Source organism: Myiozetetes cayanensis, unplaced genomic scaffold (genome assembly GCF_022539395.1).
Source record: "Myiozetetes cayanensis isolate MyiCay16 unplaced genomic scaffold, myiCay2020 scf1, whole genome shotgun sequence".
NCBI classification, from domain to species: Eukaryota; Metazoa; Chordata; class Aves; order Passeriformes; family Tyrannidae; genus Myiozetetes; species Myiozetetes cayanensis.
In genome coordinates, this window is record NW_026086604.1 from 102,971,258 (window position 1) to 102,996,028 (window position 24,771).

General features: G+C 40.1%; 1 protein-coding gene across 2 annotated transcripts in view; it reads left to right on the forward strand.

Annotated features, from left to right (window-relative positions):
* The window catches only part of STAC (SH3 and cysteine rich domain), a 75,001-nt gene that overhangs the window by 25,011 nt on the left and 25,219 nt on the right, over nt 1-24,771 (forward strand). For both annotated transcript variants that reach the window (XM_050332102.1, XM_050332093.1), the window contains 3 exons: nt 17-293; nt 20,912-21,012; nt 23,167-23,248. In XM_050332102.1, the coding sequence (XP_050188059.1) occupies nt 17-293; nt 20,912-21,012; nt 23,167-23,248 (460 nt within the window). The remainder of the gene's footprint in view (nt 1-16; nt 294-20,911; nt 21,013-23,166; nt 23,249-24,771) is intronic.

The window sequence follows — 24,771 nt, forward strand, 5'->3', positions numbered from 1 at the left end:
GGCTTATTTATTGCAGCTGCAGAAACTGAAGCGATCACTCTCCTTCAAGACGAAAAGCTTGCGGAGTAAAAGTGCAGACAATTTCTTCCAGAGGACTAATAGCGATGTGAAACTGCAGGTAGACTTGATGCCTGAGGTGAGCACAAGCACTGGACAGCTCCCCAACTCAGAGAGCCAGGCATCTTCTCCCACCAGAGCCCAGCAGCTGCCAGAAAACAACAAGACTCACATCTTCCAGGAGCACATCTTCAAAAAACCCACCTTCTGCGATGTCTGCAACCATATGATTGTTGGTAAGAAAAAATATTTTAAATCTGTGTGGGTGTCCATGCTAGAACTTGCGGGATGACCTTTCCATAACTTCTGTGAGCCTGGATGTTAACTTGAGAATATTCATGCATAGAGACTTATGTCACATCTGCCACAGGTTAGCACAAGTTCTATATTTGTTGACAGATGTCTTGCCTTGTAGACACATACTGTTGTCACAAATTACAGGTGAGGGATTCAACTGCAGTCAAATTCCTCTGTCATTCAGGTTATCCTGAGTACCAAGCACAAGCTCTCTTGTATGATACACTAGAAGCAGCAGAAATCCATCTTGCAAATTTGTGTCTGGTATCCTCACTCTTTTCCACAGCAGTAATTCTAACTCTCCTGCTCCTTGTGTCTGCTGCATTGCCCCCAGTTCCATTTCACTGTGGTGACCATATCTACCTCCTCCAGCTGCCTCACTGTCACCTAATTGACAAGAAGTAGCATCTGCTGGGTGAGAGGCTCTGATCTGCTTGTATGTGTGTGTGTGTGTTGGCTGTCTAGGACACACATTTTTTGGGAGACCAGGTCAACAGAACAAATATAACAGGTAAACTTACACTGCAGACTTTCTTGGGATCCTTCTGCCTGATCCCTGTTGTGCATAAAACCTCACACTAACTTTATACCTCTGAAAGACAGGCCTGTCTGCTCTCTGAAACTGTCCATGAGTATGTTCCTGGAAGGGACTGACTGACTGACACAGAGGAGCTAATTTTATTATTCTCTCTGATGTGCAGAGAAAAACTCCATAAGGTAATATGTAAGGTAATTTTCAGTGCGGTGTGAATACCTAAAAAACTGTCTTCATTCAGTTCATCTACGGGGCTGTGCAAGGGCAGATCAGGAAAGAAATGCAAGTGGCTGGAGATGTAGACCATGCATGGTCGCCACTGTGGGAAGCTGCAGGAGTTGCTAATCAGAAATCTGATCCTAGAAATTCACATCCTTGTGGCTAGGACATTGTGCATGGTTTGGTTTTCTTGCCTATGTATCATATAGTCGTCCCAGAACAGTCAGATCAGGAATTAATTCAGTGGCAGTTTACCCATGTGAAAGTGAGTGACACGATTTCCAAGTTTTAAGGCAGGGCAAGAAGTTAAAAACTGGTATAGCTTCATGTAGAAGTAGTATAGGTCTTTGAGTACAAAATATTGTCAGTAATTTGTATAGCTTACTGTAAGAAATTTGTGCCCCTTGGCATGGAAGTCACTGCCTTTCAGCTAACAGTGTGGTAAGTTCTTGAAGGATGCTGATGGGATTGCTCAACATTTTTCAGATGAGGGTGCTCAGTGTTCCCCACTTGAGTGAGGAACTCGTGTTCTTTGGAAAAGGCAGCTGTCTACAGAACATTAAATCTGATGCAAGACAATCCTGCTTCCATAAATTAAATCACATCCTCTCTGCACCACAGCTCTACTGAATCCAAGGAAACTGAGGAATTTTAACCCTAAATTTTTGGTGTTATTTTCCAGTCTTTTAAATTTTTTCTACTTGAAGTGCTAAAATAAATGAAAGAGAGGAGGAGTAAAGCATCAGTATCAGGGAAGTTCACAGTCCAGAGACTGAAAAGAAGTCTGGAAGATTAGTTACTTGAAATAACTTTTTAAATGGAAACAGGCCCAGAACTTGTCTCCTGTTGTAATGTGGATGGATGTTCTACCAAAACTTAGTTTCACAAATATATACTGCAAATATAAGTTCTTTGCATTTCTGGCAGCTTCTTGTGAAGTTGTGTGGAGATTAGTATCATCACAAATCTGCACAACTCAGCAATAGTGTTTCAAAATACTTCTGCTCAAGATGGATTATTACTGGCAGCAAACTTTGCAGGGAGTAAATCCAATTCATAAACACCCATGCCCTTCTCCTTTGCTGGGCAATCTGTGTCAGCCTGGAATAGGAAAGTCCTGAAGCATAGTTCCAAGCTTCAAAACATCAGCTTTAACCCCACCCGCCTTCTGAACTTTTTCTTCTATCCTCTGAGCATTTTGGGTTTTTGTTCTGTGTCTCAGCCACTTCATTAGCTAAAGAAGCCTTTTATAACTGCTGAAGAAGCTAACGTGACCTATTTTGTCTGGTGGCAGTCTGAGTCAGGTGAATTTCTCTGACCTCCTCCAGCTCATCTTTTCTTGGAGGTAAGGCAGGAAAGATGTTAAGAGTTTTACCTTATAATACCCTAACGTCTAGATGCCCTAATTCTTGTAAACAAACATCTTCTCCATTCCTGTAATCTTTTCTCTTTGATCCTTACTGCAGTCATGCCTGGTTTTGCTGTATTGCATTTTAAACAGCATGGGAGATCTAGATGTTACTGTTTGCAGTTCAATTAATCCATATAAGTTATGCAACTGTTGCTTATGGGAATGCTGAAGCAAAGCAGGCAGCTTTTCAGGAAACCCTTTCAAAGCAGGCTCCCAAAGGCGGACTGAAAAAACTTCTCTTCTGTTCAGGGACTCTGAATTTGCATTGTTCATGGGCAGTGACATTTAAGAGTAATGAGTCTATGGCTTTAAATTCCTTATTGATGAGAATAAAGGCAAAGACGGACACATGTTTTGAAGACTGGAGGAAAGAGTCCAGGAAAATCCTGTTTTGACTTTAGATGGTTTTAATTTTGCCACCAAGAATGATTCCAGGTTCACCTTAAATGGCTCTCTGATCTATGAACCAAGCAGCTCTGGTACAGGGCAGCACGATGAACTGTGCGTAGCATGAACTTGTAGTGCACGCTTCAGTCTCACTTGCATGGCAGAATCTGTCTGTAGCTTCAGAGCGAACAGGACACTTAGAGCAGAGGCAGCAGGCTCCCTGTGCTGCTCTTTTCATGGTGAAATTGAAGCTTGCAAGGGTTTATCTTCCTACAAAAAAAATATGTTGATCATCTCTCCTTGACTGTTGGGCAGTATGAGCAAAATATTGCCTTTGGGATGCAGCCCGTGTGCCTGTTTGTTCATTTGACAGAAGTACAGTCAGAAGATAAAGGCCAAATAGATGTAATTGGTTTCAACATTCAGAGGACAATGTTTACTACCATCAGTATAATGCAAACTTACTCTTTCAAATGTTTTTTATGCACCCCAGAGAGTGCAGTGCAACATATTCAAAAGAAACCCTGTTTATTGATTTGATTTGAAAAAAGAAAAAGCTAGTATTAATAGTGTGCTTCATACCTCACGTTAAAGGCAGGAGTCAAAGTGTAACTACTATCTGTACAAGACTGGGACTCAATTTCCACCTCAGTAAACAGAGGAAAAATTTCATAGAGAAGCAGTAATTTCCTCTGAAATGAAATAAAGGAGGAAACTTCAAATTCAAGGGAGGTTTGAGGAGTGCACAGAGGATCCATTTTACGATAATGGTGGCTTCTTACAGTGTCAAATACTCCAATAAAATCATCAGTTCTAATTAATAATTCAACAGTAATAATTTATGTAATTTCAGAGCAAATCAATGGTGTCTTGGAGCAGATCTGTACTCCTTTCTCACACCCACAGTTTTGCTGCTGTGAGTGCCTAGTGTTCATTAGTTTAGGACTGAGGTTTCAGCTCCATGGTAGATTACGTATTTTCCTAAACATATCCACCCTTGAATATCCTCTCACAGTATGTTTCTTAGAAAAATATTAATTTACTGTTCTTAGTAATAGTATTTATTACTATTTTAGTATCTAACCTCAGCAAGGAAAAATTTTGAAAATCAAACTATCTTATGGAATGTATCACTAGATCATCATTTAGAAGGCATTGGGTTTGGGGTTTTTTTAATTTTACATCACAGTGAAAAGAAAATCAAGTCAGAATACCGCTGACTTGATTCGTTATATGCCATTTTCCGTGTTTAGCAAGAATGTGGTAAGCTTTGGCAATGGCAAATAAAGGGAGGCAAAACTGCCTAGCACTAGCAAAGATGGATACTGTAAAATTAATGTTGCATTAGATTACAGTCTAAAACTATGCTGATCAGAAGTAAGTTCTTGCTTGTCTTCAGTCTCTGATGTGTCATCAATCATCTCTGTAATACTTCACTCTTGAAAAAAATATGATGTCAGTACTCTACAGTTGAAAAACATTGTGTATTTTTTGAAAAAACCTCCATCTGTAGACTTCTCAACATTTTACTCATTTGCAGATCATTTCCTGTGCTGATTCACATGGAAAATATGTTATTTTCCACACATTCCAAGCATATGACATGAAATTAATGTATTCCCATCTAAGTCAAATATAAGTAATGCAGCAAAGAAGTAAAGCACTTTGCTTTTGAAAATAGATTACTTTAAAGTCAATCCTTTAAAGCTGTGTTTTAAAGAAATAGCTGCTCATTTATCACAACATCATTGAATGTTTATTTGTGTTTCCTAAATGTACTTAGCTATTTCATTCCATTCTTAACCTTAGCTCCGCCACAGGATTTTAACCAAACACCTGTTTTATTGACACCTGTCAGAATATGTTTGCCTGGAAAAATATGCTAGATGGCCACAAACTTTCTGAAAGACCAGACAAAATTATGGTCTGCAGTGTCCAATAATTGTCAAAGCCACGTCCTTCTGGATCATGGCCATCACTGGCTTAGGTAACTGAGATATATGAACTTACAGGTGTTCTCAGGAAAAACAATTTTCTGGTTTGGATGCAGATTCTCCAGACCTTTGCAACTTTGGAGGTAAATAGCTCAGTAGCTATCTCCTCAAGTAACTAACTAGGTTAGTTAGAGAAACCTGTAGAAAATAAACAAGCAAGTAAAAAAATAAACCCAAAATATAACTCCAGCATAGACTTTCAGTCTATTAATCAGTAGACTTAAGCAGTGAAACTGTGCTATTCCTTCAGCATCGACTCACTCCTACCACCGTCTGTTCTGGTTTAGCCAGTCATTCTGGAGTTTCAAACAACCAAAGCAGTACCATGAATAATTGTTCCTCAGCATACCTTTTAAAAGCAGCCTGTATTTCTTTATTTCACTGTGCAGTTGTGGCTACTAGAACTTTTAACTACTTTTATCCCCAAAGCTGTACTGGAACATCCTCCATAAAGTTAAGCTCAGGGTTGATAAATTGGCCCAGCTTTTCAAATGCTGAAATAAAGGAAAGAAAGAGGTCTGGATTGGAGCCTTGGTCCCCCTTTTTCATTAGTTGCTGCATCTGAACCTTTCCTCTAAGACTATCAGTAAGTGCGACTAATAAGTACTGGAAAAACTCCATGGTTTGAGGAAGTGTTTATATAACTGTAATTTATGTGGATGTTTATTAAATATAGCAAAATTTCACAGGAACTATGACACAGTGCTTTCTGCCTCCAGTCTTATCAGCTCCCTCATAAAGAATATGCTTGACAAAAATAATGTTATTCATTTAGTCTTCACTCTGCCCTCCACTCTCCCCAGTCTCTCTAGCATGTTCCAACCCAGATGACCTTGGGGAAAGAGATCTGTGTTGCCACTGCATCAATATGGGAGTTGTCCCCTCTAGAGCAGGGTAAAGAGCTGCCAGTGAGGAGGAGATACCTCTGGAGCAGCTTGTGACAGCAGCTTCATGACCATCTCTCCAACGGGCTTGTGCAGTCACAGCTGAGCCTTCCCACATCTATTTTCCAGATGATACCCTGTTACTATTATGGTATAAAATTGTAAGTCTGAATGTTCTTTATTATTAAGAGTTTCCCTATGAAAAGAAGTTTTCAAAAGCAGCTGAATCCAGCCTCCTTTTGTTTTGATTGTGAGGAAGAATCATGAAATTGTGCCCAACCAATCTAAAGGACTTCTACCCTGGCTGAGTAGGTGAGGGGAGAGTAGTGATGTTTTCTGCCTTGACTTCAGCAAGGCTTTTGACACTGTCTCCTAAAACATTCTGATAGACAACCTCAGGAAGTGTGGCTAGATGAGTGGATGTTGACATGGATTGAGAGCTGGCTGAATGGCAGGTCTCAGAGGGTTGTGATCAGTGACACAGAGTCTATTTGGAGGCACGTAGCTACCAGTGTACTGGCTCCAGTCTTGTGCAACTTATTCACCAATGACTTGGATGAGGGAACAGAATGCATCCTCAGCAAGATAGCAGACAATACAGACCTGGGAGGAGTGGCTGATACCCCAAGCATTGTGCTGCCATCCAGAGACCTGGACATGCTGGAGACTTGTGCGGAGGGGAGGCTCACGAAATTCAACAAAGACAAGTGCAGGGAAAGAATAACTCCATGCACCGGTACAGACTGGGGGCTGATCTGCTGGAAAGCAGCTCTACGGAGAAGGACCTGGGGGTCCTGGGGGACAACAAACTGTCCGTGAGCCAGAAATGTTCCCTTGTGGCCAAGAAGGCCAAGGACATCCTGGGGTGCATTAGGAAGAGCACTGCCAGCAGGCTGAGGGATATGATCCTGCCTCTCTATCCAGACCTGATGAGGCCTCACCTGGAGTACTGTGTCCAGTTCTGGGCTCCTGGGGACAAGAGAGACGTGGAGCTCCTGGAGCGGGCCCAGCAGAGGGCAAAAAGGTGATTAAGGGACTGTAGCATTTCCTTTGCAAGGAAAGGCAGAGAGAGCTGGGCCTGATAAGCCTGGAGAAGAGATGACAGAGAACATAACATCAGTCTGTGGAAGTATCTGGGGTGGGGTTTACAAGAAGATGAAGCCAGGCCCAGTGAAAGGACAAGGACCAATGGGCGTAAACTGAAACACAGAAAGATCTATGTGCAGATGAGGAGGAACTTCTTTACTGTGAGGTTGACAGCACTGGAACAGTTGTCCAGAGAAGATGTGGAGTTTCCTACTATGAAGATACTCAAAGCCCATCTGACCATAATCCTGTGCAACCTGCTCTAGGTGAGCCTACTTTACCAGGGGATTGGACTAGATTATTCCCAGATGTTCCTGACAATCCAAATCATTCTGGGATTCTTTGAAAAAGGGCTGTTGTGTAAACTTTTCAATGACAGGTACTAGGTGCCATTGCATATGTTACTGAGTGATCCATAGTCTGTCTCTCCCTCCTCCTTTCCTTCACTAAATTTACTCCTGGATTTAGGAGACTTAGGCTCTTGCTCCAGTTGATGATGACAAATGGCTCTGGGCACCTAAATTTTCTAGCACTTTTGAGAATCAGTGTGAGTAAGAATTGCTTAAGTCATCTCTCACCCGCTGTACTAGGGTGTAGGGCAAGCAAAAACATTATATTTTGTAAACACACATCTGCAAAGAATTGGTGCAAAATAGTTATTTTACCCTATTGGCTTGAAATTGAACTTGGCTTCTCCTATCTTTCCTGAGTTAAAATGTCTCCCTAAGTGTAGACCTTCCTGCTTCTGAGGGGAGCCCTGTAAGAAGGTAGCAAAAGCCTTCTGGAAATATGAATTTAAGTTCTATGGTAACCAAACAGTACAGTGTGCAGTTAACCATTAGTTATAGACTAGTCAGGCATAGGTAATGTCATCTGGACTCTCCAGAATTTCCAAACAGATGAACAGATGGAAAGAGGTAGAAACATGTATGGTATACACAGTATAGGTGTGCTCCATCTACTGATACTACTATTTTTGATAAACATGACAAAAAGTATCCAATTTATACAGCCCCACGTTTGTAGAGAACCTACAGAGTGCCACACATTATCCTTGCATTAAATTATTATTTTTCTTCGGTAACAAAGAGTTAAACATAACTTTAAAGCAAATATTGAAAAGTAAATGTCTCATTTGTTTACCCTCTGGGAGGGCTTCCTCCTCTGAGATGAGGCAAGAATGTTATCAGTAAATTGGATAATCAGGAACTGCTTAGCTGAGAAAAGAGGATGGAAATATATTTTAAATTCTAATTTGTCCTTGAACAGCATCAAACATGTTTCACACTTGTTACTAGATAATTTTCAAGCTTACTGTAATTTTGAGGAAATTGCTATTAATATGATATTGCAATTAATCCTCAGTCAAAAGAGACTTTAAAAATATTGAACAACATTTGCTGTTTAATTAGATGAAAAACAATAAAAATTTCCAGTACATCTACAATCCGTATTTTAATGTGACGTTAGCCATGATGATTTTTAACCAAAAACTACATGAAAACCCACTAAATACCCTAGTCAGTAGTGGCCATCACTCCTGAAATCAGCCCTAGTGAAGAACATAATGGTAAGCTTAAGGGTTTTTTAAAGGCCTCTAGATGAAGCAGAATACGAGGGGTTTTTTATGTCCTTCTATATTCTTTTCCTGAGCTCATATGGGACATCAGGTGTTTACAGAAAAGCAAATTAAATGCATCTTCTTTAAAGCTGACCTTCTTGTAAAAACATTATTTTTCTGTTTAGAGTCTTTGTCTACCAGAGTACCACTGTTATGCGCATAATTACATTGCCGCATAGTGAACAAAAGCATTAACTGGAAGCAAAATCATTAGAAGCTTCACCTTACCGTGAGTTGCAGAAGCCTTAAAATGAGGCAATTAGCAGAAATGCTTTTGCAAGAAATAGAACACTGCCATCACGTAGAGTAAAATGCCTACCCACAGTTGCTTGTTGCTGTCCTTAATATAGAAGGATGTTTCAGAGAGCAGTGATCCTGGTGGCTCACATGGAGCATCGCGTGTTTTTGTGCTTTGGTGATAGGAATGTAAGTAACTGCAACTTCACCAATTACCTTCTCTAAACGGCCGAATTTTTAGTTTTCCAGATATGCACAATCTATAACTGTTTTGCTCTTTGGGATAAGTTTATCTTACATGCTGAAGGATGCTGTAGACACCTGGATTCTTACTTCTAATTTTGAAGACATGCTCAGTTGAAAATTACATGCAGTTGAAAATTGTGATTACATTGCAGTTTCCTTTATAACATAGAGGGAGTGATCTTGAAAATCTTGATTTTTTTCTTTTTTTGAGCACTAGATAATTTCCTGTTTAATAGAAGGGATGGAAGCAAGAAAGAAAATGGGGGGTGGGGTGGGGAGGGAGAGAAAAAGAAAAAAAAAGTAGCTATGTCTTCCCTCCCCTCCTTGCAACAATTTTATTTTCACAGCCAGGAGAGGAAGTGGCATTACAGCTGGTATAATCACTGAGCCAATATGAACTACAACATCATAGTCGGTATGTTCCTGTTTGGCTTCCTGGAAATCACAAAAGAAGGGCTATAGGTTTAATGCACATAGGATGATCCCTCTGAATGAGGATTGGGTGTATTGATGAGGGGACTTTTATTTGCAGTGCTGATATTGCCTGTTTTTCTAGCTACACCTCTCAGAAGTGCAGCAACCTTTCATATCCCAAGATCTGTGCCATATCAAACTCTCCAGACAGAGTTTGTTCTACCCCAGGGTTTTTTTGTTTTTGTTTGTTTTTTTGTTGAAGCATGGAGTACGAATTCTTAACATTGCTGATTGCTTAGAGAGGTCCATCATCAATAAGCTTGACTAGACTGCTTAGAGGTGTTCTCTAAGGGCAACAAACTCTTAGTTAGCTGAAAAAACACTTAAGACGTTGATGGGATTTGAGCGTGTCTATCACAGATGCTCTTTCAAAATACCCCATCTGAAAATTTAGACTGATTCTTAATCAAAGAATCAAAGATTAAGTTCAGCTCTTGCCAAGGGTGAGACAGCATAAATTCCAGTGTGGAGAGGATCTGAATACTAGGTTTTATTGAAGAAACAATGACAGTGCAGATTTTATCCTATTTCATTTTTCTCACACTCCTTCCCTCCCTCCCTCCCCACCAGCATTTAATTCCCAAAGTCTCCTCTTCCCTGCAGAGGGGTCACTATCAGCCTGTGCAGCTTGGGCAGGAGGGCATTGTTCCTACTGTGATGCTCCTTCCAGTTACTCATCTCAAGTGCCACTGGTCAGAGTCCCTGGCTTTGATGTCCACGGTTTCCTTGTTTTGAGGGTCTTCCCTTGTTTCCCAGACCTTGCCCCAGGGCAGGATCTTCAACTTCTTTCTGGGCCCCTTTCTGCTTTCTGACACTACTTCTTCCTTTCAAGAACTCATATCTTGGTACCAGATCTTCTTTCTGGAAACCATGTTCCCAGTTCCTAAAGTCTAAATAATATGTGTGCATAAAAACAGCACATGGCCAGCCTTTTAACCAGTGGGTTGTTCTCCTGTCTCTTTATTAATTGGAGGCTTGGGGATGCAGCACTTTTGTTTAGTCAAAGTGTTATCAACATTTCCAAGCAGCCAATAGTGGTTGCAGCTTGCAAGTAGCAGTCTCCTGTCTGAGAGTTCGGGAGTTCAGTTTCACAGATTCAGCCCTGCATTGACACGCAGTTATCTGCTGCCTGTTTGTGTTCACAATTTCAGCTCCTTTTTGCCTATGACAGCTCCTAAATCTTAGTATCTGTTAGTAACATCCAGCTGTGTGCCAGTACCTTCTGACACATTGATCTGCTTTTTTTTTCCTCTTCTCTCCCCTCCAAATTGTGCCTTTAGACATCTCACCAACAGCTCCTCTAGCACTGGAAGCCATTTTGCTAAAAGCAGGGTTGTCTCATGGATTTTGCTGGACTTTTTTGTATGTTATATCATTATACACATTGTACAACAGATAGCTATAGCTGCCAAGCCTATTGCTAGCCCTTATGGGTGTACTTATCTCTGATAGTGGTAGCACATTTATAGTTGATGTTAATTAAGCTTTTTGGACAGCAAAAAACATAGTCATGCTGGTGCAAACCACATGTGTAGATGAGAAGAGCTATGGCTTGAGCTGACTTTGCTTGTTCCTAGTAGAATCGAGGGTGAATTCAGATTATGCAAATACTTTCTAACCATGGACAGTTTATGTATGATGCATTGAATTATTTTTGTTGATAGACTAAATCTTAGAAAGCAATTTTTTCATGGGTTTGATTTAAAGATTTAAATATTTAGAAATAGATATTTCAGCTTAATGTCTGTATTTTTTCACTCCCAGATTGATCCTGAGGCAGGTAACGTTATTTTTGCTTTGCTGAACCACATAAACTTCTGTACAATGATTTGTAGAAATTTTCATATTCATTTCAACAATAATTGATGCCTCATGGAAGTGTATCTCTAGGTGCTTTCTAAGCTGCTATGTTTCAAATAATAAATTATCCCAGGCTGTAACACTGAAGGCTGAGATATTGCCTCTTTGAGTAGATGACAGTAGTAAATAAAGTGGTTTTACTACCCAGCCTCTGTGATGTCACTGAGGGCAAAAAACATTAAACCAAACCAACAACCAAAAAGAAACATACCTGCATTTGGTGAGAAAGGTTGAATTTGAATATTTTTCCACTGGTTGGACATTGGGAGGAATTTGTTCACAGAAACAGTGGTTTGATATTGGAATGGGCTAACCAGAGAGGTGGTGGGTGGAGTCACCATGCCTGGAGGTGATTAAGGAAAGACTGGTTGTGGCACTTAGTGCCATGGTCGAGTTGACAAAGTGGTGTTTGGTCTTGGGTTGGACTCAACATTCTCAGAGGTCCTTTCCAGCCTAACTGATTCTATGATTCCATATTTCCCATGTGGAAAAAGGAACTGAAACACACTTTGTTATAAAATGAAATTGTAAAATTCTGAAAGGAAAAAACACATTGTGACTTAATGTAGAAATAAATTTTCCAAAAACTGATCCCACCAAACTGTTATAACTCCCCAGTTACTTATGGTGATGCCCTGAATTATCTCTGATCCAAGCAAATCGTGGTGTCAATTACACTGTAGCTTCTGATGAAAACCACCTCAGCTACGTGTGATCCAAGGGAAGAAATGGCTTTGGAGCAGAAACCTCTGTGTGTGGCCACATCCTGGCCAGCCATTAGATTTAGGTGGAAGCTCCATTTCCCGTCTCCATCACTAGTTACTGGGAAATGGGCAAAAGAGGGAGGGAGATGAATTGTGGTCATGGTAATTCACACTTCAGCATCTCCCGTGCAAGGCCCATCGCCACAGGCACTGCCAGTCAGTCTGTGCTAACACAGACCAAGAACAACACTGAGGCATTGCGCTTTGCTGCAGGAAGGAAGAGCCAAAACCCTCAGTAAGCTTGAAACAGCAAAAGCCATAGAGCAACTGGTATTTACAAATCAGGGGGCGCTTTTTTTCCTGGTGTTTTTGTTTGTTTGTTTGTTTTAACTAAACCTTTTTTAGTTCTAATTGATTGTCCTGATCTTCTGGCAAATAGAAGCCTCTCATTTCAAGTTCACTGATGATGATGAAGCTACGTAAGCAACAGGCAATGTTAAAAATCCATTAAGAGACCAGTGAGGATATTAAATCCCTTTGTTGAGGACAGACTGTTCTTTTGTTTGTTGTGTAATTCTTTTCCCACATTTTCAGCAAGCTCATAGCCCTGCTCTTCATTTCACATCGTAATTTTTGTTCAAATATTGAGTTTGTGTTTTCCAGCTCCTCTATAATGGTACAAGGCCCTTGAAAGACAAAAGTTTTGGCATATATAAGTGGCCCTACTTTTTCAAACCATTTCAAAACACAGAAGAAAAAGGTTGCAACTGGATGACTTTTCAATTCAACACATGTGAGAACACAAGGGCAAATAACCTAAGCCTGCCAACAGAGATCGTTTGAAATCTGACTTTCATCATCTTCATCTCAAGAAGAGTTTACTAATATTACTGAGACCAAATAATATTGGTCTGGTTTACTAATATTACTGACACCAAGCCATTGATCTCTACTTGTCCTCTACTGGGACAACACACCAAGTTTAATTTCTCCATTCTCCCTTGTCCTGTTCAGCTCTGCTACCATCATCAGTTCTGAAGCAGTTCAGCATCACCTCCCATAGGCAAGTCTGTACCCAAGTGTTCTGGGCTGTTTTCTTTCTCAGCAAAGCAGCCCAGTGCAAAGACCTACAAGCACAGGCTCATCGGTCTAGAAAATTGTCTAGAAAAGTAGGCGTTGATGTATCAGTGCCAGTTTGTTCAGAGCAAAGAAGGTTAGATAAGATTGATCATGTGTAGTGTCTAATGAACTGGGACTTTTTCTTTCAATAATAGCTGTTAGTTTATTTACCGTGGCGTTCCAGCATCTTAATTAACATTTAGATGATCAAAACCCTGAGATGATATTTTAAGAAGTACGGAGGTGGATATTTCCTTTCAGGGACAGACTTTTATAGCAAAGCTGCTGAATATGTGAAAAGTGCTTTGCAAAGAAAAAACCTCTTGTGGCCAAATTTTTTAAAGACTTTATTTTAGCAGGGATATTTTTCATCTCTATAACAGTCTTGCAGAAAAAACCTGCCTATTACTGCCTCATTTTTTTCTCAGCATGTCATTTCTAAAGAAAACGATGTCACTAGGAAGTCAGTTCTAATTTTATGCACTGTTTTGTTGCCTGCCTATATACAAGGCAACTTTTCTTGCTATTTAAACATTGGATATAGTTATGGAGAAACTGGGGTAGGCACTCAAATGGACCCATACTCTCAGTGACATATAATCTAAAATTCATTAATTTGAAAGGATAGGCACCATGATTGGATATCAAGTCCTATTCTACAGAACATAAATATATAAGTTCCAGCTTCTCTCCACACCCCATTTGGTTTAGACTGACATAAGGTGGACTCAGGGAAACAGGACACTTCAGCCAGTCAAAGTGTCAGGTTCAGACCTGACAGCTTGGTCCCAAATGAAGGGGTTCTTCCTCTAGTTCCAACATGCTGTTGGACATCCCTGTACAGTATACTCCCATCCCGAGAAACTATCGACTTAACCCACCCAAAACTCTGTACATTTTAAACTAGCACATTTAACTGTAAAAAAAACCACCAAGCCCACAACCTAATTAAAAAAAAAAATCCATTACTGAAGAATAAAACCTTTGAAGTCAATCTCACGCTGCTATCATTTATGAAAAATTGCCTAAGTAAGATTTTTGCCTAGTTTTCTCTTTGTTTTTTAAACTTTTTTGTTCTATACATCTGTTATTCATGCATAAAAGTGCCTTTGTCATAGTGTTCAAATGAATGAAGGCTATCTAGTCAGGTCAAAAGACAAGGGTACTCTTAAAGTTCAATTTCATCTTCTTACAAAAGGAAAATTAATACTTCTGGATATTCAAAATGGCAATGCCAGGAACTGCCATTATATATTTTCTGTGGCTCAGTTAGGAATGACATGCAGCAAACCACAAAATTATAATGTCCTCTTTTTGTTGGGTTGTTTTTTTTTTTTTTTTTTTAATAACCCATCTAGTCCTGTATTTAACAGTGAAAAGTGCAATAGTAAGATTGTTCATAGTACTGGTAATTTTATGTGAGGTGAATATTTGTGTGTAAGTCAATGTACCTGGCAAATCTGTGCCCATCAATTTGAATTATCAGTCTGGCATCAGACAGCAGTGGCTTCCAGTGCTCAACCATCCAGGGTGGCTGGGGAAATCTGGGTTCAGGCTTTGGTCTGTAGCTCACCTGATGACTGGATGAGAATCTGTGCCTCTGTCCTCTCCACAATGTCCTCTGGGGCAAGTGATGGGGCAGCATCAGTTAAGAAAAAGAAGCAGAAGGGTGCCAGGCATTAGGACAGAGAAAAGGGGTAGTTCCCAAGGTGGCAGGAGGCATTCAGGGAGGCTAAAGGACGAAAAGCATTTCCCAGCTCATCCTTACAAACCTAACGATTTGGGGGAATTAAGCTCAAGATTTTTAACTTTAGAGATGTGGGTGTCCTGTGTAGAAAGTGCCATTCTCTGATGTACTCAAATCTACTCTATCTCTTGATTGAGATAGAATAGGGGAAGGAGGAGGGCAAGCGTTTGTCCAGCAGCAGACACCCACAGGGGCAGGAAGTAGCCATAGAGGAATTTTTGAAAACAGTCATCTCTTTCAGCATCAGAGCTTTTACACAAAACCAATTAATTAAAAATGGAGAAGGGGGCATGAGAAGAGGGTGCACAAAGGCTTAGAGATGACCACAGGGGCACCAGTGCCATTTCAGGGATTTCCTCCTTCTAAGGTGACATTCTAAACCCTTCACTGCTACAAGACTGGCTCAGGCTTGCTTAAAATTCTCCATTTCCCATAGATTTTGGCATGGATGCAGCTTCCTGGTGACAACTGTAAATGCATTTGGGGAGAAAGGGGCAAGGCACTCATTATTTTTATCATCCTCCCACAGCAGAAGTTGAAGTGTTATGGAAAAGACGTAATTCTAAATGCATTTATTTGTGCAAGTTTTAAATAAAAACAATTTCTGACTGGCATGTTCCTCTCAGCTGAAATGATAAAAAATAATGGTTGGGTCATAGCTGGATTAGCTGGAGGTGACAGTCTCTTTGTGTCCCTTTCCCTTCCTCTTTCTTTTATAGACCTGTATCTTTTTATGCTCTCTTTTTTTGTTGTTGTTCTACACTTCAACATAAGTGCCTAGCGTATTTATCTTTATACAGTCAGCGCAACATCATGTTGTTACCAATATATGCAGTTTTCTTTGAAATTTCTCAAGACTGTAGGGCTTGTTCTCCCTCTCAGCTATTAATCCTATGTTGAGTCTTGGAACAAAGGGCACAAATCAGCCAGCAGTGCTGTGGCCATACCTGTGCTGGCCAAGAGGATAATACAGGTTCCCTTCACATGTGCGTGACAAACCAATTCTCATTTGCATTCCTTAGAATAAATGTCACTTTCCTGAAACAGTAGTTACTAAAGTGCTTTTATAGGAGACACAAAGAGTTGGAATCAAATTCTGCCCTGTTTCCCCTGCCTGTCTCTGCCTCCCAAATATTTCCATTCACCTAAATTGAGGTGTTCTGTTTCCATTTAGGCTGCCTCCAAAAAAGGCTTGGATTTACAAAAGTGATGCAGTGTGTCCTTTTAGTTTTATTTAAGGTCATATTATCAGAACAGTTTAAGATTCAGTTTTCTGTGACTGTTCTGGAAAACCTAGCCGCTGGTTTAGCTATTCAAATGGGAGCTGACCCAGTCATAGAGTATTTCTATCAAGGTGTTATTAAACATGACCTGCTTCTAAAAACACATTCTCAAAGTGCACCCTTCCAGTGCTAGGTGCCTGGATACATTAGTTGTTATGCAAGGAAAATGACTCATTTGTAAGCTTATTTAAGAGCTACTCAGGTATTCTGACATGAAATTTCCTCATTCGCTTTCCATGAAATATAGTTTCTTTTGTCAGTTTTGGCTTTTTCGTTTGCAAAAGGAATACCAGCCTTTACAGACTATGAGATAATTGATACATTAAGGAATAGGACACAGAGGAGATTTGTGCAAATGTCTTTGCATTTTTTCCCTATATGACTTTCATGACTACATTTGCAGTTATGTTCATGAACACTGTAAGCCAGCTAAGCATACCTAGTACTTTCCATCCTAAACCCCGTGTTTTAGAGTTTGCAATTTTTACAACTTAAACACCATCATCTGGACTGAAATAGTATTAGTGAAACCTCTGACAGTTTTACTCCTCAGTCTCACTGAATGAGACTCCCCATACAAGCTGTAGCAAGAGACAAAGACGGTGAGCCCATTGGAAAGCTCATGAGGCTGATAATCACTTTGTATTTGGAACAAGGCTAGCGTGGTACTCAGGAGATGTTGCTTATGGACACACATTGACCAAGGAAAGTAAAATAGAAATATTGATTGGAGTTGCCTATTCATCGAGCACTGTCTGCCCTGTTCAGTGAATGAAGTAGTGTGCCTTGAATCAAAATAGTGACAATCATATCCCTAGATTGCAATCAAAAAGAGACTGAGCAGAACTTTATTCTAGCCTGCTCCATATTTAACAACTGGCTTAGGTAACCTCAGTAAGGGTCTTTGGAGAAGAGGGTAGGAGGGATGATTACTTTTTGAAGGTAATAGCAGAGAATCCATCAAAACTCTTACTCTACTTCCCCTTTGAATGAAAACCATAGAAAAAGTAGCTAGGTTGCTCCAAGTTTATTTAATTGCTAAGCCTTTGCTTCCTGTATTTCTGATCCACCACAAACTAAAATTATTCCAGGTGGGCTAAGACATATCAGTGAGTACTATACCAGAAGCTTCCAGCTTTGCTTTAAGGTTGGCATAGAGGAATATCTGCTGCTTGGAATAAACAATAGGTTGCAGTCAAGCTGTCAGCTATTTAGGGGGGCAGGAATCAAACTAGAGGGTGATGGTCAGGCTTGCAGGTCATCAGAGCTTGTTCAGCCGAAGTCTCTGAGGAGAGTGTTTTAGTATCCTAGATTTCACTAGATGGAACACTGCACCTTCCAGACACTGCTATAACCACCTCAAATGTGAACTCTTTCCTTACACTACCCCTTCCCCATGCTTCAGTCTACAGAAAGATTGAACCAGTGGGAATAAGCACACTGCAGAGAGGTTTTCAACTGGTACCCTATGGCAGTGCAGTAAAATAATACAAATTCTCCTTAAAAAGTCTACCCTATTGTGTTGCTGTTGTTATTGCTATAACTATTACTATTACTATCTTTGTCAGTGTCAATTTTTTTTTACTTTTTTGAGTCATAAATACCAGTTATTTTCTACTGTTTAATTTATGTTCAGGCTAAATTCCTAACTTTCTTTTTCTCTCTGGGGGAATTTATTGGCAAATAATGTTTCAACATATTGCTGTGCCACTACTTTAGGTATCATGAAATAACTCTCTTATACTGGTGCATGACCGTAGAACACTCACTGTATTCACTCAGCTTTAAATAACTTCCTTGCAAAATCCATGTTCTGCCTGCTTTTTCACTATTTCAAACTACCAGGATGCCTTCCAAAATCAGCCCCATTCAGGCTTCTGCAAAGCCAACAAGTTTGCTTAAATGGGATGCCAGTAATTGATGCAACAGATCAAACCCTGGTCTCATCTGCACCTATACAAAATATGATTTCTTTTCCTTGATGTGAGCTGTGATTGTGCCTCAGTTCTGAATCTCAGGAACTTTTGGGTTAGATACACTGCTAATATGTAGTTGTCTAATCCCTGGCGTGCAGTTTTGAAATAGCTTAGCCATTGTTCTCTTATGTGGTTTGATTTAGTGTAATGGGGATAAAACTGAAGAAGAAAGAATTACCATGTGGAAAAAAGAAGATGTGTCTTGTAAAAATGCCATTTTCAGAGCTTGAGATATGATGGTTAAGTGTAAGTACAGCATAAATGACTCTTCTCTAAGCCCTTAGTTATTCCTCAGTGGGAGGCAGGGAGATACATGAAAATTCTTTTCCAAGCTAGTCCCATAGCAAACTAAGTTAGAAATAAGAAGAAGTTGAAGATCAAAACTTTTGGTAGCTATAGGAAATTTCATTTTGATTTACAAAGACTTCTTGTAGACTTAAGTGGATGACCAAAATGCTTTTCCTCTCTTTGAAGTCACTACTTAGCTACCCACATGTAAAATACGGCATGTTCTTTTGTAATGGTCTTACAGAGTTTCACATGATCACAAATTTCTGTTCTGGAAAATGTTGGGGTTTGAATTTTGAAAGCAGCACAGATACTTTAGATTCATTTTGCACATCATTTGGGCAAACAATTTTATTGACAAATGCGTAACTTCTGTGATCACATTGTTATAACGTATAAGGACCGATATCCTCCTGGTAATGTGAACACTAAAATGGCTGGAAGAGCATAAGAGAGCCAGCAGAAAGAACTGTGAGACTGTCTGCCTTTTCGCAGCTGAATCTTATGAGTAAGTTGGTAGAACAGGTAAGAGTTACGCCATTATAGGCCAGAGTGAGAGGAGAATTAGATCCAGTGTAACCATTGCTGTGTTGCTAGGCAAGCATGATGTCATTTTTCTTTTTTCATTCTCTCCTATAAATATAATAAAAAGTTGTGGAGGAAGTACTGTTTCCTCAATGCCAATTGTTGATCATCAGGAAGGGTGATTCAGCATTTCATCATCAGTAATAAAAGCACAAAGCTTCTGGAGTCAATATTGGTTTGCGCATCTGAAATTGAGAAGAAACTATAACTGGAAAAGTATCCCCAGCACACTAGTCCAAGTGCAACCACACAGGAAAAAGAAACAAAACAAACAGGGATGTGTTCTAGCAAATTCTGTGTTAAATTCTGTCTAGTAAATTCTGCTAGATGTCTGCACATACTGAGAGAGGGCTGAAAGTGGCCAGGTAGGCAAGAAGCAGTGAGCAGTCACTGACCCCACTCCATGGAAGTCCCTGGGACACACCCTACTCAACCCCATTAACTCTCCATCTCTTCAGGAGTCTCAATAGGAAGGCAGGGAGGTTCCCTCTCCTACAAGAAGCACACAAGTGAAACATCTGAGCCTGGCTCACTGCAACCACCCACAGCTACTTCAGCCTACCTTATCTGGCTTGGAAGTGCTTCAGGCACCTCTTCCCCTGAAAGTGGTCTTGTCAAACCTGGGATTTTGGCACCAACTTGATGAAACCTTCCCTGAAGTGCTTCTTTCAGACATAGTGTTTCACTGGATGAATCCAACAGCATGTACACGGCACTGACTACTCAAATAACTAAGAGCTACATGAGTACTTTCAGATGTAGGATCCTTCTGACTAATATTCCTATCATGTCTGACTAATGAAGGCTGGTTAAAATGTCAAGAGTTTTTTAGGGGATTTTTTACTACCTTGTTTCTTACTCACTCCCACAGTAGATGATAATGAACTGACGTGTTGTTTACTCATTTCATTTATCCAGTCCTATGGGGATAAAAGAGTTGCTGCAGCATGACTGCTTATGCATGGTTTAGGAAGTGTTACGGTTGTCTGAATAAGAGTGACTGTTCCTGCCTGGAAGCAAACAGACTTGGGTCTGTCATTTAAGAGTAGGTCCACCCTGAAGATAATGCAGAAATACTGTTGGCCAAATAGGGCAAGTCTGCTTCTGTAAGACAAAATTTCTCCTGTAGCTCCCCTAGCTGTTACACAGAACTTTTTCACTGCCAGTGAAGGAGAGCAAGGTCAGACTCGTAGCATCCTCACTGCTCCACTCAGGGATACACAGGGAGCCCTTTCAGCACCCCCTGAACACTGGCCCAGGATGGTGAGAGCAGCAATCCCTGAGCACAATTGTCAATATTGGTTTGAGCATCTATAATTGAAAAGAAACTGTAACCAAAAAAACTCTCATAGTACACTAATCCAAGTGCAACCACGCAGGAAAAAGAAACCAAACAGAGTTGTGTTTGCCCATGGGTGGATAATGGCAAAGGAGCCAGTCTAGCCCTTGTTGCCCTCGGAGCTACCTCTCACCCATGAAACCAGGCCTCAACTGATGGCCAAACTCTCCAGGACAGCTCCAGAGCATGGGTGCTCCTTCACAGGAGCACAGCCTTGCACAGCTCTCATATCAAGCCCTTTCAAATTAGCAAAGGGATTTTGCTTGATGTTCATGAGGCAGAGACATCACTGATAAGACTATCATATAGCAGAGCATGATCCAATACATATGTCTAAAGGCAGTAATAGCCTGGGAAAGAGCCTGGGGGAGAAATGCCTAAAATGGAGAGACTGTAAAGAAAATGTGTATATAAATGGGCATTTTGAAAAGCAGGTAAGGCAAAGAAAGCTGTCGATATTTGCTCCATGGCAACTGACCCCATCAGTTCTTTCAGGTCATTTGTTTAAATGCATGGAAACTATTGATTTTGTCTAATTAAATCATTTCCATGCATTTCACAGGGACAAACGCTAAGCACGGATTGCGCTGTAAGGCTTGTAAGATGAGCATCCATCACAAGTGTGCAGACAGTATCGGACAGCAGCGCTGCATGGGCAAGCTGGTAAGTGAGCAGCTCAAGGCAGAAAGAGAAGTGGGAGGCACCAGCTTGCACTTTGTGTGTCTGACCCCCAGCTGCCATTTAGCTGGTGCATTAGCAGAACTGACACCAGATCACTTTACTGAGGTGGGAAACGTAAAGTCAGGTAGTGCCCTGTTATCAATTTGGTCAATTGCTACTACTCAAGAACCCAAAGAAAACCAAAACACAAATCTGGTCTGTTTTTGTGGATGTGAAAATGCAGTTGCAGAATCCAAATCCAGATAAATAACAGAATTGATTACCTTGATTTAAACTGCGCTTGCTGAAGTGTAAATCTCTCAAGGAATACTATAAATTAATCAAAACATTTCAATTGAGTTTAACAAATGAAAAATCCTTCAAATTATTTTTTATTGGGTTTTCCACTGTTAGGACTTGAAGAAAATATATAATTCATCTTAAAAAGTAAACCAGAGAATATTTCAGTATGACAACAAAGAATTTGAAGCAATCTCTAAGCTGGGGATTGGGAAGAGCAGAAGCCTGCCTCTGTATAGACACAACACCTTAGTTGTTAGATAATTTTAAACCATATGATTGACTTTTATGGGAATATGGTTCTTTTAGTCACTTTTGGAAAAAAAGACCATTTGGAATATGAAAACTAAATACATATATTCATGTTTCATGTGTTCTCAGATTTGTTGCAACTTGAAGGCACTTGGGCAAATATTTGCTAAAACCAAACAGTTTCACTGTGTTAAATGATGGGAAAAATGCAAGTATTGACTTGAAAAGGGCTACAAAACTCACCTTTCACTGGAAACATCTTTTCTCTCCAAGAGTGTTCAGTGAAAGCTGTTGTTGTTTATATCCTTGAGGCAAGTCTTTATGTATTTAAACCATAATCATAGTTCTAGCATGAGGCATTCTGGTTCAGGAAGCTGGTCTGTGAAGAGCTGAATGACCTCATTGCAAGCCTCAGACAAGCCAAATATTGCATCAAGGTAACTGATTCATGCATTTCTTGATTCCAGCCTCAGCTCTTGTGGTCACTAGTTTACAAAAACAGAATAATAGACACCAAATTTACATGAGGAAGTTGTCAGCAAAGTCATAGGAGTTTTGTAAGCTCATGCTGCATCTGAATCTTGGAGATAAACCGAGGCTGAAGAATCTAGAATGTATTCCTCTAGGAAACCAAGATTATCAGTCCACTCATTCCTGATCTTATACTGCAGCTCTTTAGCTGAATAATTAGTTTTCTGTCATGTTTTGATGTATACTGAACATAGGATATGAAAAATACGCATATTTCTGTGAATCTTTTCCACTTTTCACCATGACTAGAAGTTCTCACAGCCTGGAAACATTAGAAGTCTAAGAGATCATTTGTGAATCTCTAATGCCTTAAAAGGCATTTGCAAAGATTCCAGCACCTTCATTTTGAGTACTAATCAAATGATCAGTACTGAGTTAAGATATTAAATAGTCAACAGGAAATGTTTAACTTTCTAAGAATGTTTTTTAGAGTTGTATAGGGCACCATTATTTGCCATATTGTGGTATTCTTTAATATTAAAGCTTGAATTGCTATAGTACCTTTCTATACAAGTGTACACTGAGGGGATATCTGCTGATAACTTGGAGAGTTTTTTGAACCTACAAGACAAAAAAAAAAAGGCAGTGAAAGCTGCAGACAGTCAGCAGCAAAACTTAGAAAAATCTATAGAAAGGCTCTAAATTTCTTGGGTTTCACAAGTGTATATGTGGGAATATGAGGATTTGGAGGTAGGGTGGGGAAGGGTGGTCAGATGTATAACAAATGCAAAACAACGCCAGTTCATGTTATATAAGAAGGTAGGGAGAAGGAAACTTCCCAGAACCTCTGATGATTCAGCACTTGTGCTGCAATTAATTAGTGCTGCTTTTGTGAAAGACAAAAGAAAAAGGGGAGCTGAAAATGAGCCCCTCCTTCCACATAAATACAGGAAATTGTTTTTTTCCAGGAGAAAAATCAAATAAACCCCTATCTCTAAACCCCACAGTGACTGAACAACAGGAGGCAAATTTCCAGACTCACAGAACTGTTACACCATTAACCAAAATGCTATTTCTATGACATCAATCAAGGCAGCAATGCCCTTCACTTGTTTTTGCTTTTTCTCCCTCCAGCCAAAGGGATTTCGACGGTACTACAGCTCACCACTACTCATTCATGAACAGTTTGGCTGCATCAAAGAAGTGATGCCGATTGGTAGGTTTTGATTGCTTTTCCATTCAGTCTTCCTTTGGCAGTGCTCTGCAACAGCAGCTGCAGATTTCCAGCCATGGTATTTGCCCTCAGCAGCCTTCCAGCTCCTTTCGCTGACTGCATGTCCTTCTGCCGTCTCAGGAAAGGACCACTTCAAAGATACAAAGCTGGAAGAGGAGAGGGTGTGTTTATTGTGTGTTTCACTCAAAACTCCATATACATACCTCTTAGCAATTACCCTGTTTATAACAATAACTACCTGAAATCAAGGCAGGAACTTAGAAGTGAAGAAACACTTGAATACAGAGGTGAAGGTCTCAGCTGGGAAGAAATAAAGAAAAGACAGAGAGATCAAAACAGCAGGAGACATTCAAATTACTGGTCTAGCTTTTGAAGGATGTCACTAGGTTACTGTCCTTTTTCATGCACACTTCTTACTTTCCTCACATTTTTCCTTACTTGATCATGTCTACAGATTTTCAGAGTATTTAAAAGACCATTTTCTGCTCACTGTAATACCATATTCCTGAAAAAGAAAAAACATTTTGAAATTGAGAAGTTAAATTTATTCAGGAAAATATTTTTTCCCTGATGCTACTCTAACCAGGCAAATCTGGAAGTGGAAAAAAATGAAAATCAAATCTAGGCAGTCAGTTTAAAATTACTTGTCTGAGGACATTTGCATTGTTGTTTGCAGCAGTTAAAAAAACCTGAGTTACCAGGATTTCATCAAAGCTTCTCTTTCCAAAAAGTATTCATTATTTTTATCAGAAGAAGCATTTTGAACAAACTCTGGCTAACAAATAAGAAGTGCTTTGCTCTACTCAAAATCCAAAATATCTTGTATTTTCTGAGTACTTTGGTTAACAAATGTACTGTATCCTACAAGTCTACTACCTTGCATTTCAAGGGAGGTTGAGAGCTAATAATACAGTATGTAAAAGAGAGTCTGGACTGAGATTACCTGTGCCCATTGAAGACATACATTTTTTTCCATAGGAGATGGCTTTTGTGGCTAACTATAAGGAAGAATGGGAGTGAGAACTGAACAGACATATGCCAGTGGGGTGATGGCCTTTCTGGTAACCCCTAGGCTGAGCTGAAAAAGCTAGAGCACATCCCTAAAATCAGGTGTCTGCTCATGCCTGCCTCCAGAGTCCGTAAAGCCCCAGAGTGGGGATGTCAGTACCTTTCAGGGAAGGTCTAGTCCATCCTGTTTATATGCAATAGCCAAGCAGGAGCACTGTGAGGGTAGATGGATCAAGATAACAACCCACTCATATGACAAGGATGCTCAGGTAAAATGCAGAGCTTTTCCTTCAAGTGTCTACTGTTGAGAGCAACTCAAGAGGTCAGTGGTAGGAATAGACATGCACTAAAATCTTCTGGTACTTTGTCTTTCTTACCTCAGCATAGGCAGCACCAGTGGTGACAAGAGGAGACTGGCAGGTGAAAAGAGACAAGACAATGGCCAAGAACTGAAGAGCCTGTATGAGGGGAGAATAAACTTTATGGGAGTAGAGACG